The sequence below is a fragment of the Suricata suricatta genome, chromosome 4 (assembly GCF_006229205.1).
Source record: "Suricata suricatta isolate VVHF042 chromosome 4, meerkat_22Aug2017_6uvM2_HiC, whole genome shotgun sequence".
NCBI classification, from domain to species: Eukaryota; Metazoa; Chordata; class Mammalia; order Carnivora; family Herpestidae; genus Suricata; species Suricata suricatta.
This window is the reverse complement of record NC_043703.1, coordinates 126,405,918-126,427,758: the sequence shown is the minus strand read 5'-3', so window position 1 is coordinate 126,427,758 and position 21,841 is coordinate 126,405,918. Positions and strand designations below refer to the sequence as shown.

The 21,841-nt window shown below is 55.0% G+C and overlaps 1 protein-coding gene across 1 annotated transcript in view; it reads right to left on the bottom strand.

Annotated features, from left to right (window-relative positions):
- The window catches only part of ATOH8 (atonal bHLH transcription factor 8), a 31,462-nt gene extending 9,636 nt beyond the window's left edge, over nt 1-21,826 (bottom strand). The window contains exons 1-2 of the mRNA XM_029936282.1: nt 20,996-21,826; nt 12,061-12,252 (exon numbers count right to left, since the gene is read on the bottom strand). Coding sequence (XP_029792142.1) covers nt 12,061-12,252; nt 20,996-21,751 — 948 coding nt within the window. The 5' untranslated portion in view covers nt 21,752-21,826. The remainder of the gene's footprint in view (nt 1-12,060; nt 12,253-20,995) is intronic.
- Between the last annotated feature and the right edge of the window lie 15 nt (nt 21,827-21,841).

Here is a 21,841-nt window from a genome sequence, read left to right as displayed (position 1 = left end):
AAGGTCAAGACGCCTAGAAACATCAGGCTGGAGAAGACTCCACAGATCCTCGAGCCTTTGGGGGCCCTTTACTCGGACACTAAGTGGCTCTGAGCCTCTGGCATGGCTCTTTTAGTCTTTCTGTTTTGTCCCACACCATCGGGCCACTGGCTGTGACTCTGGGCGCTGTCGCCGCACCTGCTCCAGGAGCTGGCCTACCACTCCAATAGGCTATTTCTGTTCAGCTGCTCTGATCGGAGACACTGGGGAGTCAAGCTTGTCAGACGGTGCACAGATTAGGCGGAGGCTAGGGCTCCCCTGTGAGCTTTTAAGCATGGCCCTTGTGTCATTTAGCTTTTCACTCCAAGGAGTGGAACCTTTGTTTTGTTCCCCAACGTGACTCTACACCCAGAACAATGCCTGACGCATAGTGAACACTGCAAAGTATTTTTTCTTAAATAAATGTGCAGGAGCCTCGTGCTTTCTTCATCCTTTTTTGCTCCTGTTAACTCAAGAGACTGAACTAACAATCACTGTGTGTATATGCTGAGGGGGGAGGTGGGCCAAAGTGGGTCAACCTTAGCCAGTAACCATGCTGGCTGCCCACCCCTGTCCCATGTGTGTGTGCTGGCGGGGCCGCGGGGGCACGAGGACATCACTGTCATGGGCTGGGCGGGGTGATTCTCAGCAACACCTCTCCCCACCTGGCCAGAAACTCAACCCACATCATAGGAGGCCCCCCATCTGATCCTGACAGACGGTGCCTAGAGACCCACCAGGACACCCCTTTGTGCATGTGCTAGACGGTCAGGGTGTCCTCTATGTGGCGATGCAACCAAGTTGTCTGTGGGCATCCCAGCCTGATACCCATTCTCTAAATCACCGGGTGGGGAGGGGACACTGGGGGCCCCTCTGCCCAGTGCCCTGCTGGACAGGGAAACCTCTCTGACTATGCAGCATTTCCAGATGACAAAGCCCTTTCTCAGCCATTGTTTCCTTGGAGCCTGCTCACCTCTGACCATTTCCATCCATGTTTTAGGAAGAGCAGGGCTTGGAGAAGCCAAGTCCCTGAGGTCACAAAGCCCACGAATGGCTGGGCTGAGACTCAGACCCACATCTCCAGGCCCTGAACCTTTCACTGCCAGACACTGTCTTCAGCCCATCCCCACCTTGGGAGCAGCAGAGGACAGAGACAGTGTATGTCCAGGAGCACCTGTGTCATGGGGCTGAGGAGCCCGCCTCACCCCACCCAGCCTGCCCAGCTGTGGGACGGGGGTGACCTCACCTCTGGGTCCCATCCTCCCCATTTTGCTGCCATGGTTAGAAATGTGTGTCTTGGGGGACACCTGGGTGGCTCAGTCGGTTAGGCGTCCGACTTTGGCTCAAGTCATGATCTCGTGGGTTCATGAGTTTGAGCCCTGCGTCGGTCTCTCTGCTGTCAGTGCAGAGCCCACTTCAGATCTTCTGTTCCCCCTCTCCACCCCTCCCCAACTCTAGAAGGAAGGAAGGAAGGAAGGAAGGAAGGAAGGAAGGAAGGAAGGAAGGAAGGAAGGAAAGAAAGAAAGAAAGAAAGAAAGAAAGAAAGAAAGAAAGAAAGAAAGAAAGAAAGAAAGAAAGAAAGAAGGAAAGGTGCGTCTCGAGAGGTTGCTATAGGAGTTAAGTGAATAACGGACATGAGAGACGGCTCTGCAGACTGTAAATCACAGTGCAGAGAGGTACATGGTCACTAGTGGCCTGGCCTGGTCACCCAGGTGCTTTTAACCTTAGTGCTGTTAACTGAAAAGTGAGCTATTGGCACTCACTTTGCGGCGCCACAGTGAAGAGGGAGCAGGTTCATGGAAGCCGGGTTCTGGCACTGTGGTTAAGGTTAGGACACCAGTTAGCCCCACTGAGAAGAAAACCACCTGGTCACAAATCAGGGCCAATCCTCCAGGGATGAGTCACGTAGCTGCTTAAACCTGTTGCAGTCCCAGCTGAGAGATCCCGATGTCCTTCTCTCTCTCGGGGGGAGCACTCCTTCTTCTAGGGCAGGCTGACTGATGAGGAGAAATGTTCTTTCCAGCAAAACCGCTGTCCTGTCTTTGGATGTAACATGAGGATAAAGTGCCCAGTGCTGTGATAGCCACTATGTAGCCATGAGGCGAAGACAGAAAGAAGCCTTGGAGCCCAGGAAGCAGCTGCCTCCCTTCAGCTTTCCTGAGAAACAGGAACCCTTACTTAGTTTAAGTTGATCCTTGAGGGGGCTCCATGATCATAAATGTAAAGCTTTCCTCACTGAGTCAAGGGAACAAGGACACAAACTCCCCAAGTAGAGGCCTGAGGGAACACAGGGGCATTTCCTTGGTTGTGTCCTACAGCCCCTGGTTTATCCTTCCCTCGAGTCTCTGCCCTAGAGCCTAGGAATACTCGGCCCCAGCTGTGTGGATATTCGTTGAAGGAATGATGTACCATTACTTGGGGGGCCTTCTATGCACCAGAAACTGGGACACAAAAATGAAAGGGTACCCAGACTGGCTAGAGAAGCAGGCACTAAACAAACACCGTAAACCATAATGTAGTATAGTGTGGGTGTGATAATATCATCTAATATATGGTGTAACCTGCCAGCTAAAAATAGAATGTAAGGATATAACATGAGCTCTGGTACATCACATAATAGAACATCTTATATCGTTACTTCACAGCATATCATAACATCTCCTGAATTAGACTATCCACACCCCTGTGGTAAAGGCAAGTAGAGTGGCCATGCCTATGAGGCCCTGGGGAGGAGCCTGGGGTAGGGGTCAGGGAGGGCTTCCAGGAGGAACTGAGCCTTCCAGAATGAGCAGGAGTCAGCCAGCCAGACAGGGGAGAAGGGCATTCCAGGCAGAAGGAACAACATGAGCACAGAGGCCCAAAATAGCCCCTTTGGGCGAGGAGTTCCTTGTTGCTAGAGTGTAAATTGGGACACAGGGAGTGACCAGCTGGAGCCAGGTCACTTGGGGGAGGGTCAGGTGTCCTACGAAGAGGTGTGGCCTCTACTCTTGGCCTGTGGGGAGCCCCTGAGGCTCCCGAGTGAGGTGGTCAGAGCTGGCTTCTGGCTGAGCTGTTAGGAGGGGCTTGGGTGGGACCAACGGAGCCGGGCAGCTGGGCCAGGTCCCAGGTGGTTGGGAATCCTGGGTGGAGGCCAGGAGGGTCTTGAAGGAAGAAATGGATCCCTACCTCTCCCCCCAGAAATATGTTTACTAGGAGCTCAAAGAAGGCAGGGATTGCTATTTCCCCCTCGAACCAGCTTTCTGATCTGCTAGGGCAGGTAAAAGGGGAGAGCCAGTTCAAGGACAGGCGAGGAACTGGGGCCTGCAGGCGCCCCTCCGATCTGGGCCTTCCACTGTGCTGGGTACAGGTGCTCGAGGGTGGGCAGGGAGCAGGGAAGCCTCAGGACTGGAAAGCAATTTCTGCTCACTGTGCTGACTCCACATTATAACTAAGGGCCTGGGCCCAGTGGGTACTCCTCCTTGCCCAGGGCCCTCTGCACCTTTGGCCCCACAAAGACCACAATTTCTCAGGCAGAGGACATGGTAGGGAGGAGGGAGTTCACAAAACAGTTGTGTATACTTTTTTGCATCAGTCCCTGAGTAGATCCGGGAGGCAGGCTGGGCATCTTCCAGCCAGGACACTTGAACACGGCCACCCAGTCACACAGCCCCAGGGCACAGCTGAGACTGGCTTCAGAGTCTGGGCCCAGACACCTGTCCACTGAGACCAAGTAGGAAGGGTAGATCTCAGCCTGCTCTGAGCCCTTCAGATGGCGAGATTAATGGCTCTGAAATTGTGACAAACGTAAATATTTGGTCCTTCCAGAGCTGCCTCTCTCCAACTAAAACTGGGAGGGAGGAAAGGAGAGCAAGGGAATGAAATGCAGGGGCCCGGGTACAATGTAGATGAGACACATAGACACCCTCCAATGCCCACAGTCCTTGGCTTGGAAGAAGCCAGCCACCCACAGCCACGGGACGACAGACTTGTTCCATGGCTGCCGTGGGGTGTTCTGAAGTTTCTGGGTCTGCTGGGGTGATGTGGGGGGCCGAGAGTGGGAAGGGATGCAGGGAATTGAGAAAGGAGAGGGGAGACCCCAGTCCCTTGGCCCTGACCTGTGCCCCCCCATATCAAATCAGCATCCCCCAACACTTGGGAGGCATCCCTTCCCCCCCTCCCCCCCACCTGGCAGCCCGAGGCCTGGCTCTCAGCTCCAATCCGTGCTCCACCAGGTATGAGGAAGGCGGGCCACGCCTTGCCATGTTCCGTCCTCCGATGCTGCTGTCCCAGCTGCCCCAGCACCCCATGGCCTCCGGACAGACCAGGTGACTGCTCCCAGGAGGTGCCCAGATTCCAGGCACACATCTCCCAGAAGCCTCTGGCAGAGGCAGCCAGTTCTTTAAAAAGGCTTCATGTCATACTGCAATCAGCTGAGGGGCCCAAGCACAAGGGTATTTATGAATGCCACTGTCCTCCCAAAGCATCTCCACAGAGCTCTCTGATGAGCCGACGGGGGTCTCTGCATTGTCTCTACCCCACCGACATCACTGGCCTCTTTGGTGCCTGGGTTTATGACTTTCTGCCTCTTGTCCAAGACCTGAGCATTGATGGCCTGCGCCCTGCCCCCAGCGCACCCTCTTGGGCGCCTTCTTTCCCATCTGTCCGTCCCCTCCAGCCCAGGTTTTATGAAAACAGTCACTCCCAACTGTCCCTAATCCTAACAGTTCTGAGAAGGAAAGGACTCTGGCAACATCCAGGAGAACTAATTAGGTGGTCTTCAGGCACCTTGGAGGAGGAAGAAAAGTCATAAGTGGTGTAAGAAGAGGAAGAAAACAACATAAAAAGAAAACGAGGGGAAAAAAATAAAAACCAGAGATAAAAAGTCAGGAGAAAACGGCGGCGCCTGAGAAACAAGAATTCCAGCCGCCAACTTTTACGGCGTCCAGCCCTGTTGTTCATAAGTGAGTTTCCTCTCTCACAAAGGACCTTTTGCACGGTTTTCCCTTCTGCCTCCAAACCAGCTGCTCGCGCTGTTGTATCCTGAGTGATGATGAGGCTCTGAAAGGGTTTTTTGGGAACAGATGGCCAGGGGAGAGCTGGGGAATGTGCCAGCAGAGGGCCGGGCGGGCTGCCAAGGCCTGCGGTGACTGAGTGCTTGGGCTTCCAGCTCGCGTGCTTTCCCTGCCCTCTGCCCTCCGTGGCGCCAGCAGGCCTTCCCAGCGAGCGCTCGGAACATCTGGAGTCTGGGGCTGCCAGGAGGGGGGGCCGCGGCGGCCAGGCGGGGGACCCTCTGTTCCAGCCAGCGAAGCTCCCATCGACTCACCACCAGGCCCGCCTCGCAGAACAGCTAATCAAAACCACAGCGGCCCGAATGGGAACCAGGCGTGCTCCCAGCTGCAGCCAGAGGCCGCCAGGCGGCTTAACCCGGTGTCAAGCCTCACTGGCCGTGCAGCGCTGGGGGTGCGTGGGGGCGAGGATGCCCTGGCCGACCCCACCCTGCGCCACCCCCAGCGCCACCCCTAGCGGGCTGTCGGCTCCCTGCGGCTAAATGGGGCCTCCACGTGCTGCTGCCCTGCCGCTTACATAAGAGCTGCTCCTTGGGGCAAGGCACTGCCCCCAGCATTTGCTGGGGGGCCGCTGGGTGCAGGCCACCCCATGGGCAGTGGGTGAGCCCGAGGGCCCGGCAGGCCTCCAGAGTTGAAGAGCATGGAGCTTGGAACCAAAGAGACACAGGCTGGAAACGGCTTCACCACTTGTTAGCCAGGTGGCCTTGGGCAAGGGCTGTCTTCTCTTCTTGGCCTCAGTTTCCCCTCTGTGCAACGGGGGAAGAGGTCCTACCCTGTGGGGTTAATGTAATGTGAGGCAGACATAATGTACGTGAGGTGCCTGGCAGACAATGGGCACTCACCGCATGGTCCACACGATCATTGGGGGCAGTTTATTAGCACGATTACTGTGCACAACCAAACATTATGCACTTTTTTTTGGTATGAATCCATGAACTTGAAAAGCCGGGGAATTTCTGAGTTGGCTGCACATTCACCTTATGGGTGCAGGACTGGGGGTTTGGGCTGAAGTGCTGGAGAGGGGAGGGGTCCCGCATTCAGAGCTATTCATTCTTATCTGTCTTTTGGTTGGTCAGTCATTCATCCACCCAGGCACTGCCTTTTCCTGAGACAGTCCTTCCTAGGGTTCCACATGAAGTTGTTACCTTACTGCTATAAATTCCTGAGATTTCCTTTCTGGCACTCACGGAGAAAATGCCAGCCCCTTCTCATATGGGGACCTGTTTAATCCTTCAAGCAAGGTGGCAAGGAAGGCATGTGGGCTCTGACTTTACAGATGAGGGAGTAGGGGATCGGAGAGGTTAAGTAACATGCCTAAGGTTACACTGCTAGGCTGTGCGCATGTCAGGAATGAAACCCAGGTCTCCAGCCCCAAACTCTATACTTTGCCTACTTCAGTTTTACTGAGGGTCTCTCTGTTACACGTTTGTATGTCTTAAAGTTACACAATGCACCAGATAGAATGGAAGAGAACTGTAGGGTTCAACCTAACCCCCCACCGACACAGACACCCTTTCTCAGTGTCATGGAGCAAGGGTCACGGAGCCTCTGCAGGCATTTCCAGAGGGACACCCTTGCTCAAAGAGGAGCTTGTGGGAGGAGGGGGTTCTCTGAAGGGTCTCTGCATTCCTGAGGGTGATTGGTTAGAGCCTGGGCAGCGTCTTCTCATGTCTCTGTGACCTTCTGACCATGGGTGGTTGGTTCTTAGTTGCTGTGCCCGAGACTCCAAGTTTTCACCCATAGACAGCAGGCTCCTGACTCATGTCAGGTGGGCAGCAATTTGGAAGAGGAGACAGGAGGGCATGAAGGCAGAGAAGAAAGCAGCACCAGACTCTACCCCACCGTGGGACCACCTGAGGAACATCAGAGGACCGAGTTCCACCTTCCAGGGAAAGCTGGCTCTGAGCTCACCTGTGAGGCTCCCTAGCCTATGATCCCTCCAGCCCAGTCCCTGCCAGACTTGTGGACTAATGGTGTCAAATGTGAGAGGAGAAACGGCAGCTGAGAGCACACTCTGTGTTAGAGCAAACAGCTGGCGACAAACGTCTATGTAATTGGAATGCCAGAAAAAATAAATTGCATCCATTTTTATGACTAGAAGGGAATTTGATGGTGGTTTCCCACCCACCCCCCTTTTTTCCCAGCATAGATGGACTCTATGGGCTTTGAAGGCAAATGGTATTTAACTCAGTAACTTGGCTGGGAGGATTTGGAAACAGAACCTCTTCTCACACACCCACTTCCATGTGGGAGGCAGGACAGGGAAGGGTAGGGGCCCCTGCACACCTCTCTGACTGGCTAAGGGACCTTGGTCAAGTTCCTTATGCCTCCGAACCTCAGCGTCACTATCTGTGTGATGGGGCAGCACCAGTACCCTGCCCCCCCCCCCCCACAGGCCTGGCAGGAAGAGTCACAAGATCTGAGCACGTGCCAGTGTTCCCGGGACACACTGCACTGGAGAGCCAGCAGTCTCTGGAAGCAGCTCTCAGGTCTGCATGAGGTGCCCATGCGGGGCACAGGGAAAGGAACACGTTTAGTCATTCAGACAGAAAAAGGAGCTAAGTTGACATCAGCTCGAAAAGCCCAGCCAGAAAGGGCCTTAGAAATCACTTCTGGTGACAGGCCACCTCACAGAAGCGGGCACTGAGGCCCCAGTGCAGGTGACTATGTACACGCAAGTGGGGACAGAGCCAGGATGGTGTCCCTTGGTGGATACTCTAGGGACACAGGAGCCCAGGCACACAGGCAGTTGGATCCAGCCAGAGCAGGAATTCTCGAGACTGTGTCACTTGCTTCAGGGCTTGGGGACAGTCCACATGAGGGTCTCCACTCAGACACTAAGGGGCCCCTCGAAACACCTTGGCTCCCATGGATCCCCAACCCAAAACGAATGTACCACCCCCGCTTGTCCCCAGCACCAAAGCTACAGAAGTCCACACACAAGATGTTCTTCCAAAAAGGAGCAGGTCACCCTGGGACCTGCCATCACCAAGAAAAGCCTCTGTCGCTTAAGAATTAGCAGAGAAAGAGGGAAGATATAAGTCTGATGGAGCTGCATCAGCTTCAGGGCTTCCTCTGGTCGAGATCACCCTACTCGTTAGGAGCCACCTCCAGCCTTATAGAGCCAGCCTCCGTCCATCCGGCACAGCCCCGGGGGTCACTAACCACCAGCCAGGCTTCAATGCATCATGATGTTTTCTCTCTCCCCATCTCCAAATAGCCTGCAAGCAACTTGAGGGCACGAACTTACTGGCCATCTAGCACTAGCGTTTAAACTATGCCTTGAGGGGCGCCTGGGTGGCTCAGTCGGTTAAGCGTCCGGCTTTGGCTCAGGTCATGATCTCACAGTTTGTGGGTTCGAGCCCCGTGTTGGGCTCTGTGCTGATGGCTAGCTCAGAGCCTGCAGCCTGCTTTGGATTCTGTGTCTCCCTCTCTCTCTGACCCTCCCCTTCTCGTGCTGTCTCTCAAAAATAAATAAAAAACATTAAAAAAAATTTTTTTAAACTATGCCTTCAATGATAGTAGCTGTCATTATTACCACTATTATTATACTCAATAGGTTAAAGTCGCTGGAAAGGGGCATCCTCGATTTTGGGAAATTGGTCCTTTCCTATTCTGCAGGTCTGGCAAGGCCCACCCAGCCCAGGTGTGAAACAGCCTTCTGTACTTCTTTCTCTTTCTCCTCCTCCTCCTCCTCCTCCTCCTCCTCCTCCTCCAAAGCTCCCAGGAGTAGCTGCTTTTAAAAACAGGAGCTGCAGAAACATGGCCCAGAGCCAGGTGCTTAAAGTGCATTATCTCCAGCTACAGCCAGAGTCAGGACTCAGCTCTCCAGGGCCCATCCACTCTTCCCCACCAACTCTGGGCTGGGCGGCCTCCGGCATAGGCCTCACCGCACAACTGGGGCTTTAGACGAGGTTCTGAACCCTCAAAATTGCTTTCCATGAGGACCAGAGACAGAGGACCCACCGGTCAAGGGACACTAAACTCCCACCCTGGCAGGGAAGGGCTGAGATGGGGCAGAAGGATGCACCTGGGACCTGAGGCGAGGGTGGGGGGAACTGAATTCAGATTAAATTGCGTTCTTAATGCAAGTCTGGTGGGGCAGGCAAGGCAGTTTGTCAGTGCTGCGGGGGATCTCAGATGACGTGGTGTGCAATCACTCAAGGAGGCGTCCTGAGAAAGGGCCGCCCAGCCTCTTGAGGACACATGAACTGTGTGAGGGAGCCATCAAATGGGACAGCTGACGTTGCTATCAGTCGTACTGGTGAGGGTCACTGCCACGTACAGAGGACTTCTTTGAGCCACTTACATTGGCATGTGTTTTTTGGTTTGTTCCCTTCTTTGCTTTCTACCTCTCTCATTAGTGTTTAAGCCTGGCTCACCCCCACCCCTAAACCTCAGTGGCTGCAGGAGAGAGGTCCAGAGGCTTGATCTGAGCCCCAAATCCATATACTCTGTGTACAGGGACAATGGAGGGTCAAGCCTCAGTGTGGAACTCACTGCACGTGCTCAATGAATATTGAATGAGTGAATGAATGAATGAACGAATGAATGAGTGAGTGAGTGAGTGAGTGAATGATCAATCTCCAGGGATACTAGCCTCCTTGATTCTGGTTAACAAAAAGGTGGCCTGCCCCAGTCGCTCAGGGCCACTTCGCAGGTCACCAGAGACCATCTCAGATGATGGAAGGCCATCTCAGAACTTACCTACCTGCATGGTGACAGAGATGCAGGGAAGCACAGGTCACAGACACAGGGTGGCCCTGTGAACCCCTTACCTGCCAGGGTACAACGCTGGGGCTGGAGAAGCCCTCAGCTGTCCTGGCAACTCCAGGACCCTGTCCATCTAAGTCCTCTTGGCAGTGCCGACAGTGCAGGCACAGCCTTGGGAGGTAGCAGCTCACAGACAGTCAGCAGGAGGGGGTGCAGGATGCACGCGGCCCCATGCTCTGCTGAGGTGAGGCACGACCCCCGTGTGGACACACAGGCTGGAGAGAGCCTGAGAAATCACTGATGATGTTCCCACTGGGCCCATTTGTCAGCGAGAGAACCGAGGCTCAAAGAGGTTAGGAAACAGGTCCAAGATGACAGAGCTGGTAGGTGACTATGAGCTCAGGGTTCTTTGATGCTCTGAACCACAGTCTGCCATGTCAGTCTCCCAATCTGCACAATAGGAAGGTTGGACCAGATGGCCTCTAAGGTGTCTTATATTTGCAGTGATTTCAGGGGAAGCCAAAATCTCATCTCTGCTGGGCACCTTCACCCCATCTCCTTCTGTCCTCCGCAGCCCAGGACAGAGTCTGCTTCAGTCAAGGAACAGGGAAGAGAGGAGGCCTCAGCACTCCTGTCTTGCTGCATGGGGGACCTTGGGGGGGCAGCGAGGGGATGAGGGGTGAATCTGGAGCAAACGGCGCTGGCCACCCTGCCCATCCACGCCTCCGACCGCCCAAATGCCATGGGAAGTTCACCCAGAGTTTACAAACCTCCTTTGTCACAGAGCCCTGCATGGAGCCATCAATCACGCCCTTAATTTACCCGTGTCACTTTCCAGAGGAAAGCCGCCCTGCCAGCAGCCAGTGGCGCTTCCTCTCTCACCCACTTGATGAGGATTTCATCTAATTGGTCCATGTTAAATCACTCCCAGGAATGCAACGTACAATTACTGCGGCAGCGGCTGGCGGTGAGGACGTGCGTGGCCCTCCTTGGTGGAGGCAGGAGAGTCCGGGGGTTGGGGGGGAACCTCGCTGGCTCAGAGCCCAGAGGCCTCTGGGAAACCTGGAGAACCCAGAGAGGAGCCTGCTGGAAAGGGGGGCTGGAGGAGGAACGTCAGGGATGAGAGGGAGAGGCAGGTCAGGAAGGACGGAAAAGGCAGAAGGAAGGATGGAGGATGCCAGTCAGTGGGCTCCCCCACCCTCCCCACTCCTGGATGCCCATGGCAGCCAGGCATCTCTCACAGCCTCCACCCTCCTCGTGGACACAGACTGGGTCCCACCCTGTGTGTCTCTTCCCCTAGCCTCATAGGAACAGACATCCAGAGGGTTGCCACAAGCCTTGGTCCATGCTGCCCAGCCCTGCCCCCAAAATGGAAAGGCTGGAAGCACAGGCCATTCAGGGACCACAGCTGCGCCCACCACCTTTCCTCTTGCACATATATCTCTAAACACATCAAGCTTTGTATAGGTTGTTCCCTCTGTTGCGGATGCTATTCCATGTTTCATCTTCCTGGTGACCTCTTGGTTGTCCTTCTGGTCCCAGATCAAACACTACTTACACTAAGATGCTCTTTCAAACTCCCTTGGGCAGGAGAGGTGACCTGTCCCTCTTCTGCTTGGCCTTCCACCGCCCTTAGCAGAGACCTCTGAGACCACCTTGCCATCCCATACCATCCATATCTACTGGCAGAAGGGAAGGGTCACTCTGACCATGCTGTGAGCTTCAGGGGGCCTGGGACCATATGTCTGTCATTGCTACAGCCCCTGCCCAGCATGACTGGTACAAGGGTGGGGCTCGGCAAATCTCTTCAGAATGAATGAATGAATCACAAATATCACTCGCCTTAATACATGGCCTCAGGTAATCCACAGGCTAAGTCACTCTCCCAAAACATGCCGAAGGGCTCTCTGGGCTGTCACCCTGCTCGGAGGATCTCATTCTGATATAAATCTATCAGAGGCCACCTGGACAATACAGCACCAGAGCACACAGAACCAGAAAGAGCTTCAGATACACCATCTTCTGCTGTAAGTGAGAAAACCCAGGCCCGGAGGCCCAGGGTGACTGTCCAAGGTACCCACCAGCCCCATCACCAGGAGTACAGTCACCCCCATAATCCCAGGGGCGTGAGGAGTTCTGAAGCCGGAGCAACCCCTCGCAAACCTCTAAGAGGCTGACCTCACTGGCCCCCTTAGAAGCCTGGGTAAGAGTGGGGCGGTCTGATTCCTCCTCCTGCCTCTCCTATCCCCCTCCAGAGGCTGCTGCCTGAGTGGTTGGCACATACCTTGCGCTTCTTGGCACGGCCCTCGGCCTGCAGGGTGCGGGTGCAGCGCTGCACACACTCGGAGAAGCTGAGGTTGCTGTGGTCGGCACTGTAGTCGAGGTCGGCCAGCCGCGCCAGGGACAGGATGTAGTTACAGGCGATCCTCAGGATGGCCAGCTTGGACAGCTTCTGCCCGTATGAGTAACACGGCACCTGGGGGATGAGGAGGCATCAGGAGGGGATGCCGGGGGTCTCTGTTCTGAGCAAGGCCCAGCAGGGCACCCCGGCCAGGCCAACGTGGGGCCCCTCCCACTGCCTGAGAGGGGACTGCTGGGCAGCAGAGGTGGCCTGTCCAATCCCTTGATGTGGATTTTATTTTTGAAGCACCTGCACGGGCACGCGTGCGCACGCGCGCGCACACACACACACACACACACACCCCAACTCATCCACTCACAAACTCCAGAGGCATCCACGCTCCCATATTGCAGGGGAAGAAACTAAGGCCCACAAGGACATAGAAATGAAGCATATGAGGTCCCACCGTGACAGAGCTCTGTCCCCAGCCTCCCTAAGGAGTCTCTCTGAGAGAATGGACACATGTGTCAGCTCCGATGTTCCATGCATCCACTCACGCGGTGACACTTGTTTTGCTGGGCACTTGAGGGCCCAACTATGAACAATAACTCGATTCCTGACTTCAGAGGACTCACGCTCAAGAGTTTTGTTACTACGTCATAATGGAATTAGGTACCCGGGGCTCTGGGAACGTACACAAAGGCAAGTGCCAGTGCTTAGCGGGGAGGGCACACATACGGTTGGTTTTCTTTTTCTCTTCTCTTTCTCTTTATGCCCTCTGGACCTGAGGTGCTGCTGGGCATGCAAAAGGTGCACAGTAAATACTTAACAGCCCCAACCAGACATGCTTGTCAGTGACTCATCGCCAAGTACACACTAATTGCACACGGGTTTGTATGGTGTGAAGAGATGGAGCCTCTACCTTTTTAACACTGTCCTGCATGAGCAAAGGGTGATGAAGGCAACAGCTGAGCTCTGTGCTGTGACGTGCAAATGACTGTTGCTGATACAGCCCACTGAGCCTCTGATGCACCGTTCACCTACACGGCTGAAATACGCTGACCCAATGACCAGGACTCTGGTCTCCTCCGCTCCCTGGCTCTCCAGGATCTATACCCAGCAGCCACCCCTACCCCCGCTTCTGGTACTGATTAACCCCCATCTCACGGAGGGGGTCACCCCAACATGTCTATTCCAGGAGTGTTTGGTGAGTAGCCCCAATATGCCAGGCACTGTTCTGTGCCAGTGGTTCTCAACTGAGGATGATTCTGTCCCTCGAGGGACTGTTGACAATGTCTGCAAGACATATCTAACTGTCCATCTCGGGGATCAGGGGAGGGGAGGTGCTACTGACTCCTACTGGATAGAAGCCAGGGTTGCTGCTAAACAGCCCGTAATGCACAGGGTCCTATAAGGCCCCCACCACCAAGAATTGCCTGGCCCAAACTGTCACTGGTGCAGAGACTGTGAAAGCATGAAGAAGACAGTCACCTCAGACAGGGACTCTAAGTGCATCATCTATTTTGATTTCACTTGAAACCTCACCATGTCCAGGAGCTCTCTCTGACCTTTCCTACCCAACCCTAAACCAGGAGGCAAGGGGAAGACTGTACGAAGGGGCACCTGCCTTCAATGCTAATAGCTCCCCAACTGTCCATGACTCGTGATTATCGTGACTCATTTAATGGCCAGTCTCCCAGTGAGCCGTTGGAGGAAGGCCCATGTATGTGTGCAGAGCCCAGCACAGGCCTTGACCGTAAACAGGCCCTCAAGAGCATTTGTTGAATGAAGGAATGAATGAATAAATAAATGAATGATTTACCTCCATGTTCACCAGGTGTCTCCAGAATGTTTAGAAGTGGGTTCAAAACCCTTCCCTCTCTCTGAGGATGGAGATTTAGGTATTCGGCATAGAGCTGAAGCACACATCCCTTTTGGTCATCTGGGTTCAGCTCCTGACGCTAGCTCTCTCTCCCCAGCTCTAAGAGCCTGGGTGAGTGATATCACCATCCTCTTCAGATGCCCCAGGACTGCCCTCCCAGCATGGTAGGATTAAGTGAGATGACGGGTGCATCCCGCAGAGTGAGGCCTAATACAACACAGTGAGTTATGACTGCAGAACGTCTCCAAAGAGGGGCTCTGGAGCAGGGGAGGAGCCGGAGGCCTGGGGCCAGGACACCATGCTGGCTCATCGCCCCACACCCCGCCACCCAGGTGGCGAAATGGCACCCCCTCCAGAGACAAGGTTTGCCGTCTCCTTCGGAAATCCTCCAGCTGCCAAGGAGTTGCCCCTTACCAAGCTGGGAAACGGAAAAAGGAGCAGCTTGGTGACAGAATGCTAGCCTCCTGTGCACTCCCCCTTCCCACCTCCCACCAGCCCTGGCTGTGGCTCCAAACCCATCCAAGGAAAGCCGAGAAAGGCCAGCAGAAGAATGCACTTTGCCTGTTCCCAACCAGAGTCAAGAGAATCCTGCTCTATCAGCCTGAACAAATAAACAAGGTCTGTGGGACAGAAAGGTTCCTGGGAGTCAGGGCGGGGGGGATCTCAAAAGCCAGCCCAGCAGTTCTGGCTCCTCTGCACCCCAAGAGGGAGTGCCTATCTGGCAGAAGCCCTTGGGCACTGGGCGCAGCTCAGGGACACAGGTCCCTGTCGTTTTCACCCAGGAGCTGAGCTGGGAGTTATCCAGCTCATTGAGCTCTTGGCCCTGAACAGATGGGCTTTCCTGCCAGTGGGGAGTAGGGATCTCAGGAAGGAGCTGCACGTAGGGATCCATGGGCAGTGCAGGGTTCCAGAGCAACCAATGAGGCCAAGCCAACCCAGGGGCTCCCGTGCCAGGCTCTGGGCCAGTTTTGTCACTCTGTCCCATTGCTTTTATCAAAACCCAGCTCTGACAAGGAAAGCATCGATCAAGCTCTAGTTGTATATCTGCTGTTATGGCATCAATTTGCAGGTCGTTTGTCCCATTTAAAACCTTCCTCCAAATAAAGGAAGGTACACGGCCATTGAGCGCCCCAGGCTCCCTCTACCACAGGTGGCCATATATGGGACGCCAAGGGCACTTTTTGAGCATCTCACTCTTCCTTCTCCCCTCCCCTGGTTAATTCCAGACTCTCCTGGAATTTTTAAGCCCCAGGATGCAGCCCCCTGGCCCCAGAAGGCCCGTCAGAAGCACCCTGGCCTGGCCTGGCCCCTGCAAAGAGTCTAACAGCAGGTCTAGTTCTGGGAGGTGGAGGTAGGGTGGAAAGAGCTGGTGTGAATCACAGACACTGATCCGTGGTGTGACTCCAGGCAAGTGCCTTCACCTCTCTGAGCCTTAGTTCCCTCACCCAGAGAGCGGGGATAACAATGCCTGGGGACTCCACATGACTGGGGACCAGGCCACCTCTTGCTGTTTACTGTGACCTACTAAGGGTATTTCTCATATAGCACCTACATTTACCTTTAAACTTTATTTATCTATGGTTTTAATATAACACATATATTTATCTTTAAAAAGTGAGGTGGAAATGATCACTTCCACTGTACAAAGAAGCATCTGATGCCTCAGCTGGGCTCCTTCCAATGAGCCAGAAGCAATTGCTTGAAGATTTGGATGAGCCTTTACAGCCAAAGGTCGGGGACAGGCAGCCCACCCTTCTAAGCTGGGGATGGAGCGTTCTGGACTGATCATCCCATGGGACCTTAGCCTTTGTGCATTACCAGCAACCCCCCTCCCCCCACTCCACATGCAGGATGCAGGGGAACCCCTCAGCAGCTGTCTGAGACCCTGGTCAGAGGAAACAGGGACAGGAGACAGCAGGGTCACATGGTTTCAACTCCTGACAGGCTGCCCAACTTCCAGGAAAGTAAAGCACCTGCCTTGTGCTCACCCCATCAGGATTCTCAAGCTTCAGAGGACCAGGGGTGGGGTTTTTCACAAGGTCCCTGAGGCACCCCCAAACATCCCTTCCCACCCACCTCAAGCCAGACTCTCTCCTGGAGAGAGAGAAGCTGGAGAAGGTAGGCCTGGGAGCCTGGTCTGCTCCTGGCCATCCAATGTGATCTTAGGTAGTTCCATAACCTTAAAGGACCTCAGTTTCCTCACCAACAAAATGATCATCAGAATACCACTACCTCAGAGTGGGAGTCCAGTAGGCAAATATAGGAGGCTGCTACAGAGAAACAAACCTAAGAACCTACCAGTCCACGCAGGAAAGTCCTCAAAGCCCTCCCCCTCTCCACACCCCACCCAGGATGCTCCACGTAGCTTCTCGGGACTCCTGGATCAACAGAGCTCCAATACGACCAGGTCCACAGCACACAGCTGAGCCCGACTGCATTTGAAACTATTTTCTAACCGCTCAGTGAGTACTGGCTGCCTGGGGTGAAGCCACTTGGTGCAGGGCTGTGCCAGGTCCTTGTCAAGTTCTACAGCAATAGGTTCTCTAAAATCCCCGTTCCACACAGCGACGAAGCCGGACCCTGAGAATCTAGGTCTTAGTAGTTAAGAGTCAGGGCCCCAGGGCTAGACAGACCATGGGTACAAGTCCTGGTCACTCACTTAACCTCTCTGTAGTGTTCTCATCTGTAAAATGGGAAGGTGACAGCAGTGATGTGCAACAGGCTCAGGTTCACCCAATGCAGTGAGGCTCAATAAACAGCCACCCTGGTGACTGTGTTCCTGAGGGGGCAGAGTAAAGCCCTCTGTCACCCCTTAACCATGTGGATGGAGTCCCCAAAGCTGGCCTGCCCCCAGTCCCTGAGGAGGTGGGCACTGGCTGCCGTGGGGTAACAACCCCGGCATCCTACGGGGTGGGGACTAAGGCAGGTACAGGGTTGGAGGCATCGGATGGTATCCCGGTCACCCTGAGTTCACTCGGTGAGGATCTCCTGGGAAAAGAGCAGGGAAGGGGCCCCAGGCCCAACCTTCTTGGCAGCCCATTCATGAAGAGGTGCCTCAGCAGGCCCTGAGGGCCCCCCCACTGCCACCCCAGGCCTCTGCCCTGTAAGGCTGCCATCAAGGCTGAGGGGCTTCCAGTTTTGACAGGAGAGAGGAAAGCTGCACACACACCAGCTGTCCCATCGTTCTGCCAGGAGGCTGAGGCCAGAACTCCGGCCTCTCCCCTCACTCACCCAGCAAGGCCAGGCTTTCCTTTTGACCACCTCCCACCTGGCCCCGAGCAGCCCTGCACATGGGCCAGGCCCAGCTGTGCACACATGGCCGTCACATGAGGCAGCAGGAAGGGCCCTACGCAGCTGGGCTGGTGGCATGTGCTGTGGCCTGACCATCTGCCCCGCACCCCCCCTAACCGCCCCCACCAAGACCAGAGGGCCTCTCCCCACCTGCACTTCCTTGGCCAAGCAGCTGCCCCCACTTCCCTTTCTGGTTAAGAGCAGAGTGGGCTGGCTGGACCAAACCGAAGGCTTCCTGATGCTGAGGGCGGACAGCTCCAGGGCATTCAAGAGCCCAGAGAAGCAGAGCTTCTCGAAGCCTGGGCACTGGAGTGACTCACTGACTCTGATCTAAATCCCGGCCCTACAGTGACAGTGGCACACAGCTACCCAGGCTGTGCCTGCACCATGCCAAGGAGCCACCGCCACACACAAATCTAATGGCTGTACGCCAAGGAGATGCGCGTTACACAACCCGCAAGGCCCTATGTGGTGGCAAAAGGCTGCAACCTTGGCCAACTCACATAAGCTCTCTGAACCTCAGTTTCACTATCTGTGAAATGGGGGGAGGCTAATAATACTACCCATTTCATTAAATGAACTATTACACATAATATGCTTAGCCCAGTGCTTGGCCCAAAACAAACATCTGATAAATGGTAGCTTCTATCATTGTTATTAAAATGATTATGGGGGCGCCTGGGTAGCTCAGTGAGTTGTGTGTCCAACTTCGGCTCAGGTCATGATCTCAAGGTTCATGAGTTAAAGCCCCACATTGGGCTTTGTGCTGACAGCTCAGAGCCTGGAGCCTGCTTCTGTGTCTCCCTCTCTCTCTGCCCCTCACCTACTCATACTCTGTCTCTGTCTCTCTCAAAAATGACTAAATGTTAAAAAATTTTTAAATAAAATAAAATGATTATAGAATATTTATTTCCATACCTCTCAAGGCTTTGCCTTGCACTGAGGACACTATAAATGCTCAAGGATTGTTCATTCCTCCTACAGCCCATTTCTTTCTTCATTTGTTCTTTGCAAAGAAGCTAGGGAGGGTAGGGAGGTGGGGGGAAGCCTTAGCACCATTTTCCAGCTTTGGCGACTGAAGCCCAGAGAGGGAAAGTGACTTTCCATAATCACACAGAAAGGCTGCAGCAGAGGCATGATTCAAACCCAGAGGGGGCGTCTGCACTCCTCACCCAGTGCTCTTTTAGCCAGACCCGGAAGCTGCTCAGGGAAACAAAACCCCAGATAAGAGCTACAGAGCTCGGTGCTGTGATGGCCAAGTCCTTATTTCAGGCAAAACCATCCTCCTTCCTTTCCCTCCTTTGCCATGGGCCCATTTCAAACAGTCAAACCCGAGCCTGGATCCCGAGCTACAGCCTGTCTGGACTGGAGGGTCTGGACTGGGATGTGGCTTCGTGCACCTCTTACATGTGGGGACTGAGGCCCAGAGGAGGCAGGCGCTCCTTCAGGACGCAGGACTTTCTCCATCAGATGTGTGCCATGTGGGTGTGGCCTCAGCCCCTGGCTCTGAGACCACAGTGCCCTTGCCATATTTCCTTCCCTCCCAGACAATAGGCAGATGCTCTTTATGGCCTGTTCTAGGGAAGGGACAGAGAGGTATTGAGCAAGGAGGGAACAAACAGGAGCAGGCACCTCTGTGACCATGTGTTTTCGTGTGTTCTTGGGCACATGTAATGATCATTATATAGACACAGGTATGCCCCTGAATCTGTCCTTTTTATGTTGAACTTCCCCACAGGAAGGGTAGAAGGAAATAGGGACGAGGATTCAAATAATCTCATCTCAGACTCAACCATGTGTTAATCAGCTTCTGATTGTGAATAAACATGACACTGGTACAAAGATGGCCCTGTGGAAAGCATCTGGCCAGCCAGGCAGTACAGAAACTGCTGTCATCTTCCTTAACTCACTAGGTGATCTTGGATAAGTCTCCTTCCTTCCTTCTCCAGGCCTCAGTTTTCCACTCCACTGAATGGACTAATTCAGCCTGACAGGGTTTTAAGATCAAACAAGATGGAATATTACTGAAAGAAGTTAAAGCCACTGAATGCGATATAGTTGAGTACGCAGAGACCACGAATACCTTCTCAGAAATTAAAGAGGTATGCAGAGGGGCAAAAGGGGCCTTGAACTGGCAGTCAAAGGGACCGAGACAGCCCTGCTCTGCTCCTCACCGGCTGTGATGTTCTGGGCACGTGGCCTCCCCAACTTGGGAGCGTCTCCCTAGCTACAAGGTAAGCAAGTGTACAGTCATCTTTCTGCCCTTCTGTCATCCTTCCATCCCTGGGGTGGGTTGTAGGACGCTCTACAGGCTGCCACCCTCCCCAGGCGTTCAGACACAGAGCTGCTATCCAAGAATAAGCCTGGATGTTCCACTGGGCCCACTGCCCAGGGTCCCAGCCGGTGTGGCTGGCCACCTCACTGACCAAGTATCTTCCCCAAGCCCAAGCAAGACACTTTGGCTCAAGCAGTAGAGCCTCTTTTCTCTCAGGAGCTCAATTCCCTTCCAATGGATGGACACATGTACCTGTCTACTCCGCCCACAGGAGGAAGACAGTGGGATCCAAAAAGAAGATCATGTTTTCTCAGATGCTTTGTCATTGGCTAAAGCCCAGAGAGGTTGAGTTACTTTCTTGGAGTTGCACAAGAAATCAGCAAAGTAAGCAAAAAAACCCCTGAATATCTAAACCAGTCACATCCACCCCCAATCTTTCCCCACGCCCTGTGGGGCTGGGAACAGGGGGCACTTATTACCCTCTTCATAGATCTCCCTTCTAAGAAAATGAGAAGTCTAGAAGCCCAGGGCAGTCTCAGTCTTGTTTAAAGTCTAATTGCAAAACTGCTCCTCCCCACTAAAGGTAATTCTCTGACAAATGTTCTTCTTCATTCATCCCCCCCCCAGAGGACACTCGTTATTGCAGTATCCACCAGCCCCAAACTGAGAAGCCCCTGACCCACCTCAGAAGTGGGCTCTGAAGATCCCCCAACCATCCAGTCCCCTCAGCAGACCTACCTGTTTCATTATGGGGAGCAGTGGAGGATATCCTCTGGGAAGGCTCTCACCAGCCAATTCCTGAGGCTGCCCCCTGGGGAGGGGACGCAGGCTTGTAGCCCAGATCCTTAAGAATACCAGGGAAAGGGGCGCAGAACCCCAAAGCAGCCTGAGTGCAGGGATATCCCTTTGGAGAGGTAGGAGCTGAAGAGGGGCTAGCAAAACTAGGTCCACTCCTCCGCAGCATCTTGGGCCTCCCAAGACCCAGACCATGATAAAAGCCCAAAGAGGAAGAGTCTTCCTTACTCTTCTTGGCTGGAGACAGATTCCCACATTCCCTCTCTCCACTCCCCACCGCGCCCCAGGGACCTGGGGAGACAAATAACTCGCTGCCACAAAAGTGAACTATGAGGGCTGAAGTCAGACGTGCGGACAGGGTCACCCTGGGGGGCTGGAGGAAGAACCGGGACGTGCCTGGGCCAGAGATCTCGAACCTTTGCCCTCACTTTGCAAGCTAAGATCCGTACCAACGCAGTGACAAAGGTTACTGCCCTGGAAGGGCTCAAATCTATCCGGGCCCTGGGGCCGACCTGGCGAGAACAATATGCGCTTCACACACACCCTCATCCTCCCTAAAATCTCCCCGCATTCACCCACCCACTCCGGCAGCCATCGCCCGGGCGCAGTGTGGGTGTGCGGCTGGGAGCCGGTACCTGCTTCCTGAGCGCCTCGAAGGCTGCGCTGATCGTGTGCACCCGCGTCCGCTCCCTGGCGTTCGCTAGGAGCCTCCGGGTCTGCTGCAGGGCTTTGATCTCCGAGGCGGCAGTGGTCGCTTCGCTCGGCCGTTTCCTAGGCGACGCGGAGGAATCCTGGTGGTTATTGTAAATTACGTGTGAAATTGACGAGTAAGAACTTTCCCCGGGGCGCGTGGGGGGCGCCGGGCGCACTGAAGACTCCGGGGGCGCAGGGGGCGCCGACTGCGTGGGTCGTGCAGGCGGTGCGCACAGCAAGATGCGGGGACGCAGGCCGGGTTCCCGGAAAGGCTGCGCCTCGGGACCCCCAGATACCGGGCCCTGGGACGCCGGAGCCGGCGGCGGCGGCGGCGGCGTGGGGAGTCCCGGCCCCACTGCGCCCAGGGCGAAGCCGCGTTTCCGCGCGTCCGAGACCTCCGGCGCCCGAGCGCCCCGGCGCTCCCCGGCTGGGTCCACACCCCCACCTGAAGGAACAGCCGGCGCCACCGGGGCTGGCACCGGGGCCGCGACCGGTTGCAGCCTCTGGGTCCTGTCGCGCAGCCCGTTGGTGGCGGTGGCGCCGTGCTCGGGCGCTTCCAAGTCCAATCGGAAAGTTTTATAGCCGTTCGCGCGCCGCGCCGGCTCCTTGCCTTTCCGCTTGAGCTTCTTGAGGCCGTTCAGCTCCTTCACGCACACGGTCTTCCACGGCCCGTCCTCGAGAACTGGGATGTGCTTCATGGCGCGGGCAGCGCGAGAGGCAGGGGCGTGGGGCTGCCAGGGCCGCGCGCCCGCCGCGCTCGCTCAGCACGCTGCGCGCCGGCTCTGCCC